At 45.4% G+C, this 16,293-nt stretch overlaps 1 protein-coding gene across 1 annotated transcript in view; it reads right to left on the bottom strand.

Moving 5' to 3' along the window:
- Nucleotides 1-16,293, bottom strand: part of enpep (glutamyl aminopeptidase) — a 49,425-nt gene that overhangs the window by 21,211 nt on the left and 11,921 nt on the right. The window contains exons 7-9 of the mRNA XM_080415130.1: nucleotides 3,729-3,842; nucleotides 2,077-2,211; nucleotides 785-850 (exon numbers count right to left, since the gene is read on the bottom strand). Coding sequence (XP_080271256.1) covers nucleotides 785-850; nucleotides 2,077-2,211; nucleotides 3,729-3,842 — 315 coding nt within the window. The remainder of the gene's footprint in view (nucleotides 1-784; nucleotides 851-2,076; nucleotides 2,212-3,728; nucleotides 3,843-16,293) is intronic.

The following is a 16,293-nucleotide window of genomic DNA, read 5'->3' as shown; positions in this document are numbered from 1 at the left end:
CTGTAAGGGTCCATTTGGTTCCATGTGTATACTCTCAGAGTTACAGACCTGTAAGGGTCCATTTGGTTCCATTTGTACACTCTCAGAGTCCTAACTATCAATCATTTTGCTGGGAACCCCCACACCCAAGGGCCCTGTTCATTTGTCCTCTACTAATATTAACCAATGAAAAACATTAACAAGTTCTTGTGACTAAATAATAACTTCATTATTAGATCCATTGAAACACGGGTTCTTTTTTTCCCCCATTTCCTGAAAAGTAACAGTTTTGGACGTAAGGTTTCCACCCGACAGTGACCGCAATGTACGTGAATAGTATAAACAATACACTCAGGCCTTCATCAGTGTTGATGAAGGCCTGAGTAGCCGAAACGTGTCCTTTTGTGTGAGACTGCTGCAGAAACAATTACCTTGTGAGTGCAGACTGTTTCTTAAGACTGGCCTACATTGTTCTCACAATAATACGATATACCTATACCTTATACACTGTGGACATATAGATATACCTGCTTTATACACTGTGGACATGTAGATATACCTGCTTTATACACTGTGGACATGTACATAATACCTGCTTTATACACTGTGGACATGTACATAATACCTGCTTTATACACTGTGGACATGTACATAATACCTGCTTTATACACTGTGGACATGTAGATATACCTGCTTTATACACTGTGGACTGTTATAAAGACCAATACACACTTACACCCCCAATACTCTAGGTAAAAGGGTACCAGAGTTAAGGAATGTGGTGTATTAGTGAGGATGAACTTACTCGACATCCGTCTCTGAAGGTTTCTCTCCCCAACCAGTCCTCTACCATCCTGAGAATGGACGCTCCCTGTGGACATGGACATATACCTGTTATTAAAACTGTGGACATGGACATATACCTGTTATTAACACTGTGGACATGGACATATACCTGTTATTAACACTGTGTACATGGACATATACCTGTCATTAACACTGTGGACATGGACATATACCTGTTATTAACACTGTGGACATGTACATATACCTGTTATTAACACTGTGGACATGTACATATACCTGTTATTAACACTGTGGACATGGACATATACCTGTTATTAACACTGTGGACATGGACATATACCTGTTATTAACACTGTGGGCATGTACATATACCTGTTATTAACACTGTGGACATGTACATATACCTGTTATTAACACTGTGGACATGTACATATACCTGTTATTAACACTGTGGACATGTACATATACCTGTTATTAACACTGTGGACATGTACATATACCTGTTATTAACACTGTGGACATGTACATATACCTGCATATTCTTCTAAACCTATGTTCTACATTGCAGTTGAAGAAATCGCAGATTGAGGCCTTTGCTTTTATGAAATATCCGAGACCATTAGGTTCTTTTTTTGGAAGATGCTTCCAAATTCAAACACTCGTTAAAGGTAGGGTAAGTGATATTTTTTGTTTTTGTTAAAAGGTTAAAGCACTATTGTGATAGTAATCATTGCTATAGAGTGTTTGTTGAGTAACAGGGGTCTCCCCGTCTCTCCAGCGTTTGATAAAAAGAAAATAAATGTTCAGGTAGGTGACAAAATGTCAGCCAATCAAGAAAGAGTACCCATTTATCAGCTTTATTTTTGTAGTGTTCCGGTTCTGTGATTAGATAAAATTGGTATCCCGACCTGAAAAAGCATTTTCTGCTTAATAAAGAGCTGGAGAGACATGGAGAGTCCTGTTACTGAGCAAACACTCTATAGCAATGAGTACCAGATCAGAATTATAGAAGTATCAGAATATAGAGCTATTTTTTATTTTAACCAAAGAAGATCACTTACCCTATACCTTTAATCTAACCTATACTATTGCTAGTTTGAACACTTCAATTACTCTTTCATCTTAAAATAACTAATAACCGAAAATAGCCAATCTACAAGCTCACAACGCGTCGCTTCCCGGTGATTCCTTGGAAGACTTCTGTAGAATTCAAATGACTGAAATCAGTCGCGGCGATTGAGCACTTGAATCCATGTGAGATGGTGTGTTTTTTGGGGTGAAAGGGTGTACCTTGCTGTATGAGATGGCGTCGAACACAGAGGTGATCTCGGCGGGCGTTGACACGTTGACAATGATTGGATGAGAGGACAGGAGAGCATCGTTGGTCATCACAGGAAGAACATCACTGATGATCATGATGTCACGCTGTTATGATGACAAAACACACACACACACACACACACACACACACACACACACACACACACACACACACACACACACACACACACACACACACACACACACACACACACACACACACACACACACACACACACACACACTGATAAGACAACCAATCACAGTCTCAGCCTGTCCCCTCGGGCTATGGGATCGCTGGCATCTCACTGCTGCCAGAGAAGGCTAGTGAATGTTGCCTGTTGCCCGAAGCATGTTTATAAAATGGTGAGAAATGTTACTAAATGACTTATTTCTCACCTAAAATCTTTTCAGATACATATTTTATTGTACTGTTTGAGTGTAAAACGAGTAATTCACCTTCTGGACGTCATCTTGAATGAGATTTAAAACGGAGTAACCCTGTATAATTAAAATCAGGTGTGTTTGGAGGAACATGAGCTATGGGAATCACACAGGTGAATGAAATCATGACTCATATATACTGTATATGCATAAGGGTATATGCATTGATGTAATCATGCAGTATGTTTGCGTTTGGCAAGAAGTACTTAAGATTGGACACTCGAGTTACTGGAGTTCCCTGCATCCCTGGAACACATACGTTATTCTTAACGTTAATGCTTGAACCCTAGCGTTCCTATTCTGGAGGCGAACATGAAGTAGAAATCGTAGATCTACAAGCTCACAACGTATCACGTCGTGAGGCATTATGACACGTTCTGAGCTTGTAGATCTGCTATTTTCATTGAACGTTCGTCCCAGAATAGGGCCGCTAGGGGTCAAGTGGTTAAGAATGCACAGGGCCACATTGCATAATTTTGTCGAGCAGACACCTCTTAGCTCCATATTTTAACTTTTTTCGTAAATGAATGCTGTACTTCGCCATTCTATGTCACACCAAAGTAGCAAAGATCTACAAAACGTGTCGCGCTGCGACGTTTTGAGCTAGTACTGTAGATCAGCTATTTTTATTTTTTTTAGTCCTGATTTTATTTTTTTGCTATTTTTGAATTGGAATCCTGAAAAGTAACATTTCTATTACATTTCAAATGCATTTGATTATACTTATGTTCACTTTTTGAACTTAGATACATATACATTGGACATAAAAAAGACAATAGAATTTTAATACTAGTCACTGAGCTACTACACTGAAAGTAATTAAAGCGGGTCATGTTTGCATGTTTGGAATTGGAACAGCTGAAATCAATAATATATCAGTATTCCCATATTTACCTGCGGGCCGCATTAAGTGAAGGTGGGGGCCGCATTTGGCCCCCGGGCCGCCAGTTGCCCATGCATGTTATAGAGCGTGACTCTCCATTCCCCAGTCAGTGCCTATAGTGCATAGCAAAAAATCCTGAAGGGCGCGTCAACAAGTGTCATTTGGTAGCGGCGGACATCTTGGTGGGTCATAAACAGCTTGACTTAACATTGACTCCCACCAATATGTCTGCATCTACTATGCCACGCCCCCCGTGGTGACGACACGTTGCCAAGCACTATAGAGAGTGACTCACCATTCCCCAGTCAGGCTCAGCTTTTTCCACACCGATGTACTCAAAGAAACTGGCGAAGCCCTCGTTCAGCCACAGGTCATCCCACCAGTCCATGGTCACGATGTTCCCAAACCACTGCAACACACAAATTATGCAATGAACAATGGTGTCAAGTAACTAAGTACATCTACTCTGTACTGTAGAGTACTGTGCGTAAGTACAATTTTGAGGTATTTTTAATTTTCTTCAGTATTTACAATTTTCAATACTTTACTTCTACCCCTACATCTCAGAGGAAAATACTCCACTACTATTATATGAAAACTTTAATTACTAGTTATTTTGTAGATTTGGATTACTATTACAAAACATTAACCACTTCAGCCTATTTAAAATGTAAGCTTGTAGATCTGCTATTTGAAATATAAATTTTAGTACATTTTATACATACGATACCTTGTGAAACGGGACATTCTGCATAATGAGTACTTTTACTTTTGGTACTTTAAGTATATTCAGTGGCGTAACGCAGAATCGCGGGGCCTCCCCCCGGGAGTTTCACGTGAGGCCCACGTCGCGCGCGCGTGCATGTGCGTGCAATTTTCGGGTCTAATTCGGTCTAATTCGGGTCTAATTCGGGTCTATTTGACCAATATAAATCAACTTTTTCCTTTTTTTTGCTGTAAAAATATTTGTATCAGCGCAGGCGGGGCCCCCCCTGCTGGTGGCCCCCCCGCACCGCATCACTTGCTGCCCCTCCGTTACGCCACTGAGTATATTTTGATGCCATTACTTTTGTGCTTTTACTAAAGCATTACCGGACTTTTACTGTACTTACAGTATTGATACTTTAACTTAAAGAGGTGGTGCCATGGTTTTGCACTTTTTCTTTTTTTCGTGTGTCTATGAGGTTGATAGAACTTCATTAAGCCCCCTGGTGGTGTTTTTATGGTGTTATATGTCTTCTCTGACTATTTTGAGTTTCTTCCTGGAGGCTGAAACCTTGAGGGTCATACGTGCCAATAGAAAAAAAGCACTTTAATGACACAGTAAAATTATACCCTCCGCCTCATTATCATAACACAACAGGTGTGGGCATGAGGAGGAGGAGGGACCAGGACAGGTGGGTGGTGCTAAGGTGGTGGAGGAGGTGCTAGGGTGAGAACCAGGTATACTTAATGAACTGGAGGCGTGTCCACATAAAAACATAATTTTAACACTTGCTGTACACTTTTTTGAAAAAAAAAAATATAACCATAATACCTGATGATTATGTTTTAGGGGGAGGGGGATCACTAAAAAACAAAGTAAAAAAAAAAAAAGAGTACTTTTTCCACCACTGGCTAGGGGTGTAATGCATTTTTATTTCAATGATCCAATTATATCGATATGTAAACAGCAACATATCGTATCGTGTGACTTGTATCGATCCTAAGAACTTGTGCCTTGTATTTAGTAATGTTAAAACAAGAGGTTTAATTACTTCAAGCTACATTCCATATCACTACACATCATCTCTATAATTCAATATATGGAATTTCTGCATGCCTGTCAAGATGGGAGTTTGTCTATTTGGTCAAATAAAATGTCTATGTATTTGCCAGTGAATTATTGTGTTTACTTATTTATACCCATAATAATTCATTTTTGTCTCCGCCAGGCCGAAAGGCATGGCGAGAGAGTATGTTTTGCACCCTGTCCGTCCGTCCGTCCGTCCGTCCGTCCGTCCGTCCGTGTGTGTGTGTGTGTGTGTGTGTGTCCGTGTGTGTGTGTGTGTGTCCATCTGTGAACAGCTAATCTCCGACACCGTTGGCTTGATCGCAACGAAACTGTGCACACACACTCCCTGGATGCCAATTCAGAACCTTTGCCCCAAATCTTTCACATGGGCATGTTATAGCACCACCAGGAGGTTACAGTACTCCTACAGATTTTGTCCAAACATCACGCAAATCGGTACACAGTATCTCTATAGTCATTAAACGAAACCGGTATTACAGATTTTTCATATTCCACCCTGATTGGCGCTATAACAGGCCGATTCGTGTTTTTTACCTATAACTGCACCAATCTGTACAAAACTTTGTATGAGCACTCCCTAGAGGCCAAGGAAAAACCTTTGCCCTGCATTTTTCACATCTGCCTTTTATAGCGCCACCATGAGGCCGACTTATGTAAAACATTTTTTTTTATATTACTCCTTCCCATTTTATCCACATTTCACGCAAATCGGTACACATGATCTCTATAGTCATGTGATCAAGACGGATCTGTTTGATTTTTCATATTCCATCCTGATTGGCTAAGATTGGCAGTAGTGCCTTGTTTGGAACAAAATGCAGCAAATCATGAACGCAGCGTCTGCTTGCGGTGAAACTTTCCACACACATTCACACTATGTTGAGGAAAAAATGCCACCCTTTTAACATTGGCCTGTTGTAGCGCCACCAGCAGGTCAAATTTAGCAAAACACATTTTTAGAACAAAATGCCTCAAATCATGAATGCAGTGTCCGCAAAAGTAGCAGATCGACGAGCTCAAAACGAGTCGTTCTTGCCGACTGCAACAAAATGCCTTCTAAATCCTAAGGGTTTTCGCAAACAACTTATGTTGCTATATGTAAGTAAGTAAGTAGCAAGCAAGCAAGCAAGCAAGCAAGCAAGCAAGCAAGCAGTCTTGGATAGCACCAGTTCCCTGAAGCCATGTGGCCCATAGGGCAGGAGCTTCTTTTTTCTTTTTTTTTCCTTTTAAGATGTCCTGCAGTTTGAGGAATGCAGAGATGTGTTCAGCTGACCATACCGCTCTCTCCACAGGACCTTGTGATCCTGTAAAGCACTGTTTGTCAACATAGGGTCCGGGGACCACCGGGGGTCCAAATGGACCCTTGCGGGTCTGTAGCTCTGAGAATGTACAAATGGAACCAAATGGACCCAGAGCAAATAATATAAAAACAAATCAAAATAACTGAATACAATGGGGGTCTGTGGTCTAATCAAACTGGGGGTCCTTGACATTAAACCCCTGGTACCCCGTACCTGAGGTTGAGAACCAGTGCTCGGCAGCAGGCTCTGCATGGTCCTGTGTAGGCCTGTCATAATTATTATATCACCACCTGACCGCAATTATTTCTGCCTAATCACCCATACTCTTTTAATCACTTTCAACCTGAGATCTATGTTTGGGACATTTAAGGAAAGAAATACAAAAGAAGAAAGGAATTTTTCAAAGATTTATTCTGCAAACCAGTAGATGGGCTATATATTTATTTATTTGCATTCATTTTTATTTTTTGTTATAAAAAATATATTTATTATTATTATTATTATTATTATTATTATTTGTATTCATAAGTAGGTCGGGAGAGGCTTATTGTCGGTGTCGGCCGATAACACGGGAGTCTGTCCCCGTTACAATGCGCTAGACCCCTGGGAGATGGATTATCATTAATCACTGTCAATTGTTTGTGAATTCAGTGGTGTGTTCTAGATTTTTTTGGAGGGTATACTATGATTATTCCCTGCCTCCCACACGCACAGCATGCGCACATGTGCGCGTCTATAATTAATTGAATGTAAAAAAAATTGCACAAAAAAATGTTTTTAACAATTTTGCAACGCAATATGCTTTTACTGATTTTCTAGTGTTTCTGATGTTACACCTGAACTCAACCACTTCCGAGCTGCTTTTGGATTATCACCAGAGCGCAACTGCGCAAGGATTGTTATAAATAGATGCTGATTAGGCTTATCAGATATAATAGTTAACAGCAAGCATTCATGTATCTATTACAGAATAGTATTAACTTGGCATTGAAGACACAAACAAGCCGGGGCTGCCCAGCTTCGTTTCCAAGAGTCAGGAACAGACTGAACTAAAACCAACATTGCATTGCCTTTTATGCTGTGCTATGACGCGCATACGCGAATACTAATGAAGTACTCTAATCACTGCCTGATTAGAGTACTTCATTAGTATTCGCGTCGTTGAGTTAATGTGTGAATTCCGTCACAGCCATTACTTATCACCTCAAGAACAATAGCTACACACATGATAAGCCATCAACTCAGAGTTAGCCCACATTCTTGAGTTAGCCCACATTCTTCCAGCCACTCCTGGGCAGTAGCGTATCAGACCGTATCAACGTATCAGATACGCTGTTTTGAACAGTTTTTGGATGTAGACGGTGACAACGAAAAAAATCTACAGGGCATACTGCGTATACAGCGTACCACGGTAGAACACATCACTGTGTGAATTAGTGGTCAGCTAAAATGTAATGGTGGTGACAACCCTCCTCTATGGTGCAGGTGTAGAAGGTGGTTGGGTTGTACATGTCCCCAACATCCTGGAGCTCCCCAAGACCAAGAACCGCTTTCTCTGTTGCTGCCCCCCTCCCTCTGGAATGCACTCCCCAATCATTAGAGATGAGTTTTTTTTATTATTATGTATCTTTTCTTAATGAAGTTAATTCCTCACTTTTCTTTCATGTTAAGCAATTTTGGGTACCTAGAAAAGCGCTCTATAAATCTGAGCTATTCTAATTATTATTATTATGAATGTCCAGCGCTGTCTTGGACAGTACAGCTATCATTAGCTTATACGGTTCAGTGTAATTGGGGTTAATGTTAGGGTTGAGATTGAACCATTAACTGCTCACGTGTCTGTCTGTCTGTCTGTCTGTCTGTCTGTCTGCCTGCCTGCCTGCCTGCCTGCCTGCCTGCGTGCGTGCGTGCGTGCGTGCGTGCGTGCGTGCGTATAAAAACAAATATATTTCATGAGTCCATCCAATGTAAGAATGTTTTGGAACTATTGTGTGTGTGGGTGTGTGGGGGGGGCATCTTGACATGAAATATTGGCTTTTATACTGTTATTGGCTTGCTACACTTTGTTGCATGCGGTGCGGAACGTGCAAGTACAAATCTGAAAAGATCATGAAAAGAATGTACAGTTCTGCATTTTTATATTGTAAATATAGTGAATATTTTGTTTGGAGGTAAGGTAGTCCTTGAGGATTGTTGGATGTCTGATGACTTGAGGACAAGCGTGTGTTCTTTATGACTTTATGGTGTGGTGACAATGACATGTTCCTGTAATCGGTCCATAAATCTTTACAGACTGCCTCTCTAGCACCTATCTGTGAGAGATCAGATTCAGCCCTGCCATAAAACCTCATAAAAGCGTCAGGATCACATGCTCGGCGTACATTATTCCTGTTGTAAATGCACCCTTGTACTTCTGCAACTAATACTGTATAGGCTCTATGCACAGCAGCCATATTGGAAATAAATTGGGCCTCTTGTGTGATATGTTTCTGCAGCCTGATTCATAAGGCCCCGCCATGGGTGCAGCTTCCTGTTCTGAAATTGAGTCCATATAGGAAGTGAGTTCAAGTAACAGTTCATATGAATGGCCTGTAGTTTCGCTGTTTTACCCCTGCTGGTGTCAATGCAAGTGGATGGGTTTTTGACGAACTTTAGACTTGATTTTCTTACCTTAATAAACATTGTCATACATACTATATGCTTCCAGTCGCTATAGTCTAAAGTCTTCTTTCAATCATCATGATATGCGATTTGGTAAATTATGGTCCCATTTATTGAAAAGATTTACGATAAAGTAGGTTGTGCTATAGGAGGGGTGGGATGATTTGATTGACAAGCTACACAACCAATAGCATTCATTCCCCGCCACGGCTCTTGATTGACAAGCTACCCAACCAATAGCATTCATTTAACGATTGATTTCCGGTTGCTTTTTTGTATGTATTAAAGATGGCGGATTTGAAATCGTTGAAAAATAGGCTTCATTTACGGTCTGTAGAGTCTGGGGGTGTGACTTTGTCCATCTCTTTTATACAGTCTATGGGCCCCGCCCATACTGGCACTTGGCTGAATGCAAGAACGAGATTGGCTGAATGCAAGAACGAGACCGCCCCCCCCCCCCCCCCCCCCCTTCCTACCAAAAAGGGGGCGGAGTCACATTCAAATAACTCCTCAAACTGTCGATCACAGCGACTACTGCCATACTAAACTTTAAAAAATATATATACATCAGCTGGTCATGATGTGACTTGTCCTGGTCAACATACAGTAATTAGCTTTTTATCAAAACCTTTTTATCTGGACAAACTATCACTGCAAACTCCTGAGAGTTAATTTAGCTCAGAGAGTACAAATTACATTTGTACCATACCTGTCTGTCCATACTTATTTGAGGCTGAGATGTTGGCCTGTTAGTGTGTCTGCACAGCAGCACACATGTGTTCTGCATCTATATTTGATGACGGTATGGAATATGCCAGTGCTCTGATGTAAATCACAGCTGGAGGGGAGAGTTCAAATATGATGCAGCGCTCAAAGGGCTTGTAAAGTGACTGGTGGGACCTGGCCTCTCCCCCCAGTTTCCAGTGGTGGAAAGTAACTAAGTACTGTATGGCTACCATCAGACTGTTGAGCAAGGCATAACCTCCGCCTGTCTGAGGTGGTTTTTAACCATGTGAAATATGTGGTTTCCATGCTGCCACAAACTGGTCTTTGAAACAGAACCACACGTCCCTGCTTCTGGTGACTGATATTGTCCTTCTAATGAATGTTAGTAGTTGACAATGTCCCTGTTTGTCCACACAAGCACACGCACGCACGCACGCACGCACGCACGCACGCACGCACGCAGGCAGGCAGGTATCTTTCCTATAAGACTTTCACATACAGTAGAGCTATGTACATCTCATCCTACGTGACATTATTCTTTAGCTTCATGTACAACTGGCTGTCATCTTGTACAGCTGTAATGTTGATGACATACAGTAAAAGCCAAGGACTGGCAAAGTGAAAACCACCATTAATCATCGACACATTTCAAATCACAACCTTGGACTGACTGCTGATGCAAACACAATTGGCACACAAGCAATTAGCAAACAGACGGATGGGAAAGAGAGAGAGAGAGAGAGAGAGAGAGAAAGAGAGAGAGAGAGGGGGGGGGGCAGTATAGATGTTCTACTTTCATGACTGTACATAGACGTGTCAATGCATACTGTATATTGCTATTATTATTATTATTATTATTATTATTATTACCCTTATTATTATTATTATTATTATTATTACCCTTATTATTATTATTATTATTATTATTATTATTATTATTATTATTGTGTCATGACTTTTGCTCTCTCCAAGGAACCATCACCTTACCGTGGTGGAGAGGTTTGTGTGCCCCAATGAACCTGGGAGCTGTGTTGTCGGGAGCCTAGTGCTCCTGGTAGGGTCTCCCATGGCAAAGTGGTCTCGGGGGAGGGGCCAGACTAAGAATGGTTCACCAAACACTTCATGGACAATTCAAGACGAAGTGATGCGACCCGGCCCGGAGGAAGCCCGGGGCCCTCCTCTGGAGCCAGGCCCGGAGGAAGGGCTCGTCAGCGAGCGCCTGGTGGCCGGGCTAACCACGGAGCCCGGCCGGGCACAGCCCGAAGAAGGAACGTGGGCAGATCTTCGCCGCCACGTGGGCCCACCACCCGCGATCGGAACCAGTGGGGTCGGGTGCACTGTCAGATGGGTGGCAGTGACAGCAGAGGTTCCAGACGGACCAATCAGGGGCAGCAGAGGCTGACTTTTGGGATGTGGAACGTAACTACGCTGGTGGGGAAGGAGCCTGAGCTGGTGCGGGAGGCAGAGCGCTACCGGTTAGACCTGGTGGGGCTTGCCTCCACACATAGCAAGGACTCTGGAACCAAACTCCTGGACAAGGGGTGGACCTTGTTTTATTCTGGAGTTGCTCAGGGTGTGAGGTCTCAGGCGGGTGTGGGGATACTCACAAGCCCCCGGTTGAGTGCCATCACGTTGGGGTTCACCCCGGTGGACAAGAGAGTCGCCTCCCTCCGCCTAAGGGTTGATGGGGGGAAAACTCTGACTGTTGTCTGTGCGTACGCGCCAAACAAGAGTTCAGAGTATTCGGCCTTTTTGGATACCCTGCATGGGGTCCTGCATGGGGCTCCGGTGGGGGATTCCATAGTCTTGCTGGGGGACTTCAACGCACACGTGGGCAATGACGGGGATACTTGGACTGGCGTGATTGGGAGGAACGGTCTCCCTGATCTGAACCTGAGTGGTGGCTTGTTATTGGACTTCTGTGCTAGTCATGGACTGACAATAACAAACACCATGTTCAAACATAAGGATGCTCATAAGTGTACTTGGTACCAGAGTACCCTAGGCCAAAGATCAATGATCGATTTTGTAATCGTATCAGCTGATCTGAGGCCTTATGTTCTGGACACTCGGGTGAAGAGAGGGGCGGAACTGTCAACTGATCACCATCTGGTGGTGAGTTGGTTCAGATGGCGGGGGAAGCCTCTGGACAGACCTGGCAAACCCAAGCGTGTAGTGCGGGTGAACTGGGAACGTTTGGAGGAGACCTCTGTTCGGAAGGAATTTAATTCCCACCTCCGGCGGGACTTCTCTGGCATCCCTGTGGAGGTTGGGGGCATTGAACAGGAAATGGGCAATGTTCAAAGCCTCTATTGCTAAAGCTGCGGCTGTGAGCTGTCAGAAGGTCTTAGGTGCCTCAAGGGGCGGTAACCCTCGAACACCCTGGTGGACAGCGGTGGTCAGGGAAGCCGTCCGACTGAAGAAGGAGGCCTATCGGGGTATGATATCCCAGGGGACTCCGGAGGCAGTTGCAAGGTACCGACAGGCCCGAAGGGCGGCAGCCACAGCTGTGACGGAGGCTAAGCAGCGGGTGTGGGAGGAGTTCGGGGAATCCATGGAGAAGGACTTTCGGGCGGCACCAAAGTTGTTCTGGACGACCATACGGCACCTCAGGAGGGGAAAGCGGGGAACCATCCAAGCTGTATACAGCAAGGATGGGGCTCTGCTGACTTCAAGTGAGGAAGTCTTAGGGAGGTGGAAGGAACACTTTGAGGAACTCCTAAACCCAATGACATCAGACCCACCCTCCCTGACAGGAGCAGAGCCTGAGGATGATGGGGGATCGGCGTCAATCTCCCGGAAGGAAGTCACTGAGGTAGTTAAACAACTCCACAGTGGCAAAGCTCCGGGGGTTGATGAGATTCGTCCAGAAATGCTGAAGGCTCTGGGTGTTGAGGGGCTGTCTTGGTTGATACGTCTTTTCAACATCGCGTGGAAGTCTGGGACAGTACCGAGGGAGTGGCAGACTGGGGTGGTGGTCCCACTTTTCAAAAAGGGTGACCAGAGGTTGTGTGCCAATTACAGAGGTATCACATTACTCAGCCTCCCTGGGAAAGTTTACGCCAAGGTACTGGAAAGGAGGGTCCGGCCGATAGTCGAACCTCAGATTCAAGAGGAGCAATGTGGTTTCCGTCCTGGTCGTGGAACAACTGACCAACTCTTTACTCTGGCAGGGATCCTAGAGAGGGCCTGGGAGTATGCATATCCGGTCTACATGTGTTTTGTGGATTTGGAGAAGGCATATGACCGGGTCCCCCGGGAGTTTCTGTGGGAGGTGCTGCGGGAATATGGGGTGAGGGGGACCTTGTTGAGGGCCATCCAATCTCTGTACGCCCAAAGCGAGAGCTGTGTCCGTGTGCTCGGCAGTAAGTCGGATTCTTTTCCAGTGGGGGTTGGTCTCAGACAGGGCTGCGCCTTGTCACCTATCCTGTTTGTGATATTCATGGACAGGATCTCGAGGCGAAGTCGTGGCGGAGAGGGTATACGGATCGGTGAGCTAAGGGTTGCGTCACTGCTTTTTGCGGATGATGTGGTCCTGATGGCACCATCGGTCCGGGACCTTCAGCTCTCACTGGATCGGTTCGCAGTCGAGTGTGCGTCGGCTGGGATGAAAATCAGCATCTCCAAATCTGAGGCCATGGTTCTCAGCAGGAAACCGGTGGATTGTGCAGTCCGGGTAGGGAATGAGGCTTTGCCCCAGGTGAAGGAGTTTAAGTATCTCGGGGTCTTGTTCACGAGTGAGGGGAGGACGGAGCAGGAGATCAGCCGGAGAATCGGAGCAGCAGGAGCGGTATTTCAGTCGCTGTACCGCACTGTGGTGACGAAAAGAGAGCTGAGCCAGAAGGCAAAGCTCTCGGTCTTCCGAGCAATCTTCGTTCCTACTCTAACCTATGGTCATGAAGTGTGGGTCATGACCGAAAGAACAGGGTCGCGGGTACAAGCGGCCGAAATGAGTTTTCTAAAACGGGTGGCTGGCATCTCCCTTAGAGATAGGGTGAGAAGTTCGGTCACCCGGGAGAGACTCGGAGTAGAGTCGCTGCTCCTTCGCTTGGAAAGGAGCCAGCTTAGGTGGTTCGGGCATCTAGTACGGATGCCTCCCGAGCGTCTCCCTAGGGAGGTCCTCGCTGCACGTCCCACTGGGAGGAGACCCCGGGGCAGACCAAGGACCAGATGGGCAGATTACATCTCCACACTGGCCCGGGAACGCCTCGGAATCCCCCAGGAGGAAGTTGCTAATGTTGCTCAGGAGAGGAAAGTCTGGAGCTCTCTGCTGGAACTGTTGCCCCCGCGACCCGACTCCGGATAAGCGGTTGAAGATGGATGGATGGATGGATGGACTTTTGCTCTAGGGCGAGGCACACTGGTGTGTCATGACTCGTGGTCCAGGTGTGTCTTGGATTTTGTGACAACCACCAGTTAGTATTTCTATATACAGGGTTAGGGTTACGTATAGTACCTGTAGAAAACATTCAGGGCATATTTGCCAGCAATAGCCTATATATGGAGATCCCCATAGATGGAGACGATATACCTGCAAAGTCGTCATAGGGACCTAAACGTGCCATATGTACGGAGTCTGACATCAGCGAACCCTTCCCAGAAACTCCATGTATAGACATAACCATCACGTCCAGGACTGACGTCATGGTCCCATATTTGGGCATAACTAACATAGGCAGCTCCATATATAGAGACGTCTGACACTATCTGACATCACCATAGTGATGTCAGGACCGCAAACCAGCATTATAAGAGGGGCTTATCATCCCTCGGTAGTTCAGTTCCAGCAGCTACTCTGAGAGAGATTCATCACTAACAGGACGAGAAGCATCAAAGAGAATCCAGTTGGTTAGCACAGCCTAAAGCATATTCTCGAAGTGGCCTTGGATCTGGTTAACGAGTCAGTCGATGATAGTTTCTATATTGGTCCTCCGAGGAGCCGGATCCAAGACCGACTGTGAGATCGATATGCCTAGGGCACAGCAGTCTGGTCGATCTCATCGTTCCAGGCACGTCAGATACAGTCCTTTAGTTCAACATGGGGCAGCGTAATGCCAGAAGATGAAGATCAGGTTTCCCGTGGGGGAGGTCAAAGGAGGTGAGTGGAAAGTGGTCCACTACCTCAGGAGGTCAAGATCACGGATCACATAGACCAGGACGATTAGCTGGCCGACTAGCTGGCCTTACAACCCAGTTAGGAGGTCAAAGGAGGTGAGTGGAAAGTGGTCCACTACCTCAGGAGGGAAGGTGAGTGGGAAGTGAGTGGAAGGTGGTCCACTACCTCGGGAGGTGAGTGGGAGGTGAGTGGAAGGTGGTAAACTACCTCGGGAGGTCAAGGGAGGTGAGTGGAAGGTGGTCCACTACTTCAGCCTGATGGCCAGAAAGTTCAATATCTACCTACTGAGCACGCTGCTGCTCCATCTACTGAGCACGCTGCTGCTCCATCTCAGGAGGTCATGGGAGGTGAGTGGAAGGTGGTCCACTACCTCAGCCTGATGGCCAGAAAGTTCAATATTTACCTACTGAGCACGCTGATGCTCCACCTACTGAGCACGCTGATGCTCCATCTACTGAGCACGCTGCTGCTCCATCTCAGGAGGTCAAGGGAGGTGAGTGGAAGGTGGTCCACTACCTCGGGAGGTCAAGGGAGGTGAGTGGAAGGTGGTCCACTACCTCAGCCTGATGGCCATAAAGTTCAATATTTACCTACTGAGCACGCTGATGCTCCACCTACTGAGCACGCTGATGCTCCACCTACTGCGCACACTGCTGCTCCACCTACTGAGCACGCTGCTGCTCCACTTACTGAGCACACTGCTGCTCCACCTACTGAGCACGCTGCTGCTCCACCTACTGAGCACACCGCTGCTCCACCTTCTGGTACAAGAGCCTACAGTTAGACAAGTGAATTTGAGAATGCCAGAGCTTCATGGGGCGGCGGCCGACCCCAGGTAAAGCGTCGTTTAGAACGTGGAAGGCACTTTCAAGAGGATATATTATCCAAACTTCATAACAAAGGAACTCACCGAATGTCCTCAGGGGGCGGCGGACTCATCAATACCGCGGGTGATGTACGACGGGTCAAACATGCGGAGCAGACAAAAAGGGTGGCACAGACAAATACTGGCGGCATATGCAAGGAAATGTTTTCGGATTTTTACGTATTTCCACCGGAAATCCGTGGGGCGGCTGTAGAAAACATTCAGGGCATATTTGCCAGCAATAGCCTATATATGGAGATCCCCATAGATGGAGACGATATACCTGCAAAGTCGTCATAGGGACCTAAACGTGCCATATGTACGGAGTCTGACATCAGCGAACCCTTCCCAGAAACTCCATGTATAGACATAACCATCACGTCCAGGACTGACGTC

The sequence above is a fragment of the Gymnoscopelus braueri genome (assembly GCF_963280865.1).
Source record: "Gymnoscopelus braueri genome assembly, chromosome: 19".
Classification (NCBI taxonomy): domain Eukaryota; kingdom Metazoa; phylum Chordata; class Actinopteri; order Myctophiformes; family Myctophidae; genus Gymnoscopelus; species Gymnoscopelus braueri.
Note: the sequence above shows the minus strand (reverse complement) of the source record. Positions and strands in the feature narration are given on the sequence as shown.